The 6,912-nt window shown below is 36.6% G+C and overlaps 2 protein-coding genes across 2 annotated transcripts; both read right to left on the bottom strand.

The window, feature by feature from the left end:
- Window positions 1-288: 288 nt before the first annotated feature.
- On the bottom strand, window positions 289-1,918 carry LOC133741035 (uncharacterized). Its single transcript, XM_062168968.1, has 2 exons — window positions 1,620-1,918; window positions 289-727 (listed from the first exon to the last, which is right to left on the bottom strand). Exons 1-2 carry the CDS (start codon window positions 1,679-1,681, stop codon window positions 397-399), a joined length of 393 nt encoding a protein of 130 aa, XP_062024952.1. The 5' UTR covers window positions 1,682-1,918; the 3' UTR covers window positions 289-396.
- Window positions 1,919-4,933: 3,015 nt separating this feature from the next.
- Window positions 4,934-6,496, bottom strand: LOC133739376 (uncharacterized). Its single transcript, XM_062167158.1, has 4 exons — window positions 6,114-6,496; window positions 5,801-6,022; window positions 5,395-5,562; window positions 4,934-5,239 (listed from the first exon to the last, which is right to left on the bottom strand). The coding sequence occupies exons 1-4, from the start codon at window positions 6,120-6,122 to the stop codon at window positions 5,186-5,188; spliced, it is 453 nt and encodes a 150-aa protein (XP_062023142.1). The 5' UTR covers window positions 6,123-6,496; the 3' UTR covers window positions 4,934-5,185.
- Window positions 6,497-6,912: the final 416 nt, after the last annotated feature.

Genomic DNA, 6,912 nt, shown 5'->3' with positions numbered 1-6,912 from the left:
TTGAAGATTGAAGGAATACGACGGCTCTCTCTTACTATGTATAATCCAATTATGGTCAAGTTCATTTGCATGAAGCATCAAAGTCACCATATCAATCGATTGATATGGTGACTTTGATGCTTCATGCAAAAGCCATCATTTCAGTGGGAAATTAAGAACGGTGGAATTTCACATGATTGTACGTAGTTGCATAGCTACTTTGACACAGTTCGTACGTTGCCTACATTAGCTGTCTGCGCTTGTCTTGATGAACCCTTTGGAGCTATAAGGAGCAAAAAGCCAAAAACAAAATAAAATTTTGAGACGATTGAAATTTTGAAAATCGTTTGTGTGACTATTGTCACTTACAACTATATATGGAAGAGAGTCAAGTCTAGGGACCAAAAAGAACCTCACTTAATTAACTTGCTCAGCCATCGTTAAAGGTAGGCTGTCATGGCAAGCTCTAGTAGATGCATCCCTACCAAATCTGGATAGCCTAGGCTGTTTACCATCCAGATCAAGAACATTCTTGGCATTAATGTTTGACTTATTATGTGATTCTACGCTGACTCGATGGAGGTGACACCTAAATGAACCTTCGTGTTGAGTTGGAGCGCATATGCAAGTCTTCTTCTGATTTGAAGCAGGTTTATTTGCTGTTAAATTCTTCCTTACAATCTTCTTCTGTACTGCCTTGGCTAATTCATCTTCTTGATGAGACAGAGCCTTCATTTTGTCAAGCCAGCTGGTAGTCATATATATATAAATCAGGTAAGCAGTACCCCATCAAAAAAGAAGTAGGTTATTGTTAATTAGACCGGTAGTAGTGTGTCGTAAAACCATGGTACATTTTCGAATTATTAATCGATCACCTAATACACTAATTAAGCACTTGTTACGTTAGGTAAGAAAATACTTGATATACACTTTGTTTTGTTCGTTCAAATGATGAAATGTACGATGCTATGTGAATTTGTACATATGCCATAGGGTGATCTTCTGATTTTGGTAACCAAGGTCGAGATTTTGGTCAGTGTCATGGTCATACTGCTCATGTTTGGGGTAATCACTCATAGCATTGATATTGATCTGTTACCAATAAGTTTGACCAGCACCTTTACCAAAAACTTGATCTTGGTTACTGAAAGATAATTAACCGCAAAGACATGCATATATATGGCATACGAACCCGCATGAAAGTAGAAGCAAAGGTTAGCCAATGTGATGTGATATGAACAACATCTTTTAATTAAAATTAGCCATCATGCCTTGTCAATTACGACTGAGATATATATAAGCAAAAACAAATTAATCAAGCATAGAACAACTAATAAGGGTGCCGGAAATTAAAGGCTGAATAAAATTAGTGTCTGATCAGTTAGTGTTTTTCTTACGGACTTTCCACTAAAAATTTAAGGAGGATATATATATCATACTTCTCGATGAGTTAATTTTAGGAGGATTGACACAAGCTAGGCAGACCATGCTCTTTAATTATAGGGACACTTAAAGGAAAACCCTTTCAAATTTTTATCAAAATCCAATCCAATTCAGATGATAGAGCAAAATCATATAAGATACCAACCCATCAAGATTACACAATTAAACAAATCATAAGAGATAAAAAGAAAACATACCAAAGAGTAGTACTGATGGGTTTGGAGTCATGATCAGGCAGGTGGTTTACCTCAGTTGGCATTGTTACTGCATATATCGACTTGATGAATTGGACGTGGGAGAGACCAAGATTTTTCTGCAAAATCCAAGAACGATCGTTCTAGAAAAACAGGTCCTTTCACAGACAGATCTGCAAATGATATCTTTGTAGAATTCGGCACCTCTCTCTCTGTATATATCTATAAGGAACACAGAAGCTTCTACGTAGAGATGGGATTTATTTAATCGATATGTCTGACAGTCTGAGGATAAGTGCAGCATCAATAATATCCGAATAGAGACGAGAGAAATTGTGCAGAGAGAGACTGAGAAGAAGGTGATGAGCCAATGACGGAGCAACACGTTCATGCATGCAACGCACAGAGACGTAACACGTAACACTTGTGTGAGTGTGTCTCTAATATACAACTCCAGCTTTTTTTTTTCTTTTTTTTTGAGAATAATGTACAACTCCACCTGGAACTTAGGGATATGGGGAAAGTCACAGTGATGACAAGTCTTGCGATGACATGGTCCAATAACCACTAGTATATAACAGACACCCGGCATGTTACAATGGGATGGTAGATAATTAATTATTAACTTGAAGATTTTGAAGGCTGCTCTTGGTATTTTTGGGTGAAATGCAAAAGTATTTATGGCAGACAGTTTTAGTTGATTGTTTATGTGGCAGATCGTGATTAAGCAGTCTATCACTCATTCACTCCTAACAGGGAGTGCTACTCACCCTCAGGCCTCAGATAGTTTTAGTTGATTGTTTATGTGGCAGATCGTGATTGAGCGGTCTATCACTCCTAAACTCTAAAGGGAATTGCTAGGCACAGTCAGGGGCGGAGCCAGAAATTTTTTTCAAGTAAGGCAAGACAATGGCAAGAGGGGAAGAGAGGAAAATTAGAGGGAAACTATAGATTTTGGAGGCAATTATGAAGATTTTGCCCTGGTTTTGCCATGTTTTTGCCCAATTTATGTCATTTTCTTCCCCAATTCACCTTGTTTTGCCTTGATTTTGCCCAATTTCTGCCATTTTCACATATTTTGCCTACACCAAATCAGTGTAAACTCAAAAACCCAGTCTAGGCAAGTGCCTAATCTGGGCTCTATGTGAATCCGCCCCTGGGCACAGTGAGCAAGTCACACTCAGACTCTGAGACAAGTGTTAATTTCTCATGGTTAATTTTTAATTACTAAATTACACAATAACAATTAAAGCTGCTTTAATTTTTTTTTTTTCATCTCTACTCCTTAACTATTAGTTTCCCGTGTCCCACTAACCATATTTCTCCCTCCATTTTCTACGTACTTTTCCTTCACTATCCATTTCTAGATAGAACGACTGAATAAACTCAGTGAGGTTGGTCTAGTGGAAGCATGCTAGGTGGGGCGGACGCTGTAGGGCTTCTCCTAGTAATATGAGGTCTCTGGTTCGATCCTCAGCTAGTAAAAAATATCCCTTGAGGAGGGGCTATAACCAAATTGCTCCCAGCCCCGGAGTGGTAGCTCACTCAGCCACCATTTTCTTATCCAAAAAGATAGAACGACTTAATAGATAAATCTCATTTAATCAAAACCCATGTGATTGTGAATATGCTTATAACAAAAAATGGGTACCACTTAATAGCCTATTACGAGCATAATCAAAACTCATTTTAATCAATCAAACTAGCCTCTCCATTCTTGACTTATTCAGCTACAGTGGTGCTACATTCAGTTTTTCTTTTTCTTTTTGGCCAAGTGGTGCTGCATTCATTAGTAATAGCAGCTAGGTAGCTTATTACTTTTCAATGAATAACATTTAGCAAACTTTGTTGGTAACATATTGCAAAATAATTAGCAAAAAGAAAGAAAAAAAATAAGATCCTTCTTTCTTCAACCAATAAGATCATTCTTTCCATTAATATTTTGCAAAATTACATCAGCAAAAAATCTATAGTTCTTTATTAAAAAAAAAAAAAAAATCTATAGTTCAACCAATTTACCTTGAGGTAATTAAGCCTTCTGGTGCGGGAAAATTGAAGAGTTTTTAACTCAAAGCACCAAAATTGAACAAATTACCCCAGCAACAGATTTTTATTCCCAACTACCCAAAATTTGACTGGTTTCCAGCCGTTATTGTGTAATTTAATAGTAGAAAGTCATGAGAAGTTGACACTTGTTTGAGTGTGGCTTACACACACTCAAGTGAGTGTGAACCTAGCACTCCCCAACTCTAAATCCTATTATAGTTGTTTAGTAACTTTCCGAAAATAAATGCAAGAAAATTTTTGTTCAATTCAATTCAATAATAAAAAGAATAAAAATGAGTTAATTCTACCACACTTTAAAATATGCAATGTCTTAATATTTTTTTTTGAAAAATCGCTGAAGATTAAAATTTTCATATTTGATATGAGAAAAACTAGACCATATGAATGAAAAATTCAAAATATCATATATTGAGAATAATGAAAGCCTTCATACTTTTCCTTCACTGACTTGAGGTTGTTATGGTTGTTAACTAACAAATAATCCTGTAAATGAATTTGTTATCACTACTAAAAAAAGTAAAAAATACCTCTCTTTATCATTTGCAAAGCTTTTTTTAATATATTTTTTTTGACCTTTTTCTTTTTAAGAGTAGTCAAAGTCACTTTTAACCACTCACTTGACTGACTCAGTAATTTAGGGTTAGCGATCTCATATGTCACATTACTTGATCCTCTATGTGATACTTCCTATTCTATGCTAGTATTTGTTCAAGTGCTGTCAAGTCCTACCAAATTCAATGGTTTTTTCTTTATTGGCTATGAAAGGAAACATAAATTTTTCTCTGCTTTTCCTTTCCTTTCACAAATTCAGATATATGCGGATGTGCTTTTAGAATTTGAACACACTTGACAATAATTTCTTTCACTTCCTATCTCTAACCCCACATGCATTCTACTTTAGAGAGAAAGAAAATGAAGGATTGTAAAGCAACCATAATGACAAAAACCATGTCCATCAATTCATCAAAAAAAGAATCTCACCATCAAATTATGTTAGGTCATGTTCAATTTCCCACATAAAAAGCAACCAACTACTTATCTAGGTATTTCTATAGTGCCCTCGATCTTTTTCCCTCCTTCCTTTATTTTCTTTTCCTTTTATCATGAGAAGGAAACATCCACAAACCCCACATTTTTGATATCTCTTTTCTTTTCAAGACATTCATGAAATTGAATATTCAAATTATATCCCACATACAAGTTCCCTTTATCCTTTTACAAAACCTAGCAAGCTAGTATCTCCTTTCCAATCGCATTGAAAAATATAAAGATCCATAGATATATAAAGTTATACATTTCCAATCCAGCCAAAGGAGAAGCTAATAAGCCTAATAATATGAACTACTCTCTCCTCATAACCCACATGAAGGTATATAGGGATTTTGGGACCAAAATATATTACATATGCTCACAATCTCAAAGTGGAACACATAGTAAGTCTACTTTTTCCTCATATTGAGTCATATATTCACTAAATGTCTCACATAAACTTGCTCATTGATTCAGCCAACACATGTTGGCAGCAAGCAGCTTGAAAAGAAACCCAATCCTCTCTTCTGCAAAGTTGGAAGAAGAAAACAGATCAAAAGTAGAAACTTTACTTTTTATGTAGGACAAAGGTAAAAAATAGCATGTAGCAGTAAACAAAAGGGTAAAAAGCAATTTGATTATTGGAGGTACTGTAACTTATCACATCACATGATCACATTACCTTTTTGGCTTTAGCATAGAGGAGTTCAGGTGAGATTTTGTACAAATCTTCATCCACAGGCTTGGGATTGGGCCTGGACCTTGGAGGTGGGCTTGGTGGCTCCTTCACCTCACCCATGACCCAACCCTCCTCTTTTGCTTCTTTCACTTGCGGGTGACGCATCTTGTTCTGCATTAGTCACCAAAATCACTCATCAACACTAATTTCATCCCACAAATTTCTTAATCCATGGTTAATTTCCAAAAATAACCCAAATTTGGACCTAAAAAGTAAACCTGAGAGGTTATATTTCTAAAATCGTAAAAAGAGAACCAACATTTTTAGAATCTCCAAAATTTTGGGCTATTTTTGCAAATTTTCCTAGTCCCAGCAAGTTTCTCATAAAAAAGAATTCAAATTTGGTTACCCTTCGGCGAGGAACAACGATCATCGCGGGAGTGACGACATCGTTCTGGTACAAATCCCCGGTGACATACAAATCGCGATCCTGATCATGTTCATCAGTGTAAGTAGTGTAGCGCAGAAACCCAGCTTGCCTTGCAGACTCAAAGCACTGAGTGAAGGGAAGGTCTTGGTTCCAATCCCAGCTCCCAAAAGCAGGAACTTGATGACTCCTCCTATAGTAGTCCTATATTCACACCACCCACAAGTTAAAAACCACATCCCATAAACATCTGAGATAAACCCATCAAAGTGTTTGTGTGAAAGAATAAACTTACTTGATCCATTGAGCTTGAACTTGCAGAGACTTGACCTCAAAACCTCAAAGGGTGCTTCAAAATGTCTTCTTTTTCCTTTGCTTTCTTTCTTTCTTTCTTTCTTTGTTCACTCTTTTCTTTTTCAGTTGGTGAATGTGAGCGTGGGTTTATATAGCCTATTTAAAGACGAATTGGGTGGAGAGAGAGAGAGAGAGAGAGAGAGAGAAGGAGTGTGGGATAGTAAAAGCAATGGAGGGGTATGGGGATCCAAAGCAACGCAATTAAAATTAGGTGTAGTATTGGTGAAAAGAAAGAAAAGTGCGCCCTATAGATAACGAAGTCTCAGAGGAGCAGACAGAGAGACAAAGAGGTAAGGCAGCAAGGGAATTGCTATAGGAGGAGTAACTTTAGTTACCCTTCTGATTTCTTTTTGAAATTCTGGCTCTTTAGCTTTTTTCAGGGCCTTAAATTTTGCTTTGCCTAGCTTGTCTCCTCTACGAGTCTACGACCTAACATCAGATATTGTATATTCCAAAGCCTGGAAAAGGGTCGGTTTCTTTAAATTTTCATACTAGGGCGAGTGTGTGTGGTTGTGTTCAATATCTCAAAGCAGAGCATGTGAGCTTGGGCCGTTGGCACATTTGCATTTTGCTTTCTTTTTCAACCCCACACGCGTACCCAGAGCGAGAGGCTTGGTGCTCTGTGCAAAGTTAAAAGCATGAGTAAATAAATCAAAATTAAATAGTTGATTTAAGACAAGTCATAGTAGGTTGTCAGTTATTTTTCTATGAGGTCAAACACATTAGGCAGTGAGCATCAG

Source organism: Rosa rugosa, chromosome 3 (assembly GCF_958449725.1).
Source record: "Rosa rugosa chromosome 3, drRosRugo1.1, whole genome shotgun sequence".
Lineage (NCBI taxonomy): Eukaryota > Viridiplantae > Streptophyta > Magnoliopsida > Rosales > Rosaceae > Rosa > Rosa rugosa.
Note: the sequence above shows the minus strand (reverse complement) of the source record. Positions and strands in the feature narration are given on the sequence as shown.

Excerpts from the sequence above, each read along its gene's own strand:
- LOC133741035 (XM_062168968.1), bottom strand. The coding sequence starts at position 1,681 with ATGCCAACTGAGGTAAACCACCTGCCTGATCATGACTCCAAACCCATC. Across the intron at positions 728-1,619 it reads CCCATCAGTACTACTCTTTG|CTGGCTTGACAAAATGAAGG; the intron begins GTATGTTTTCTT and ends TATGACTACCAG.
- LOC133739376 (XM_062167158.1), bottom strand. Across the intron at positions 5,563-5,800 it reads TCGTTGTTCCTCGCCGAAGG|AACAAGATGCGTCACCCGCA; the intron begins GTAACCAAATTT and ends TGACTAATGCAG. Across the intron at positions 5,240-5,394 it reads TCTATGCTAAAGCCAAAAAG|AAGAGAGGATTGGGTTTCTT; the intron begins GTAATGTGATCA and ends CCAACTTTGCAG.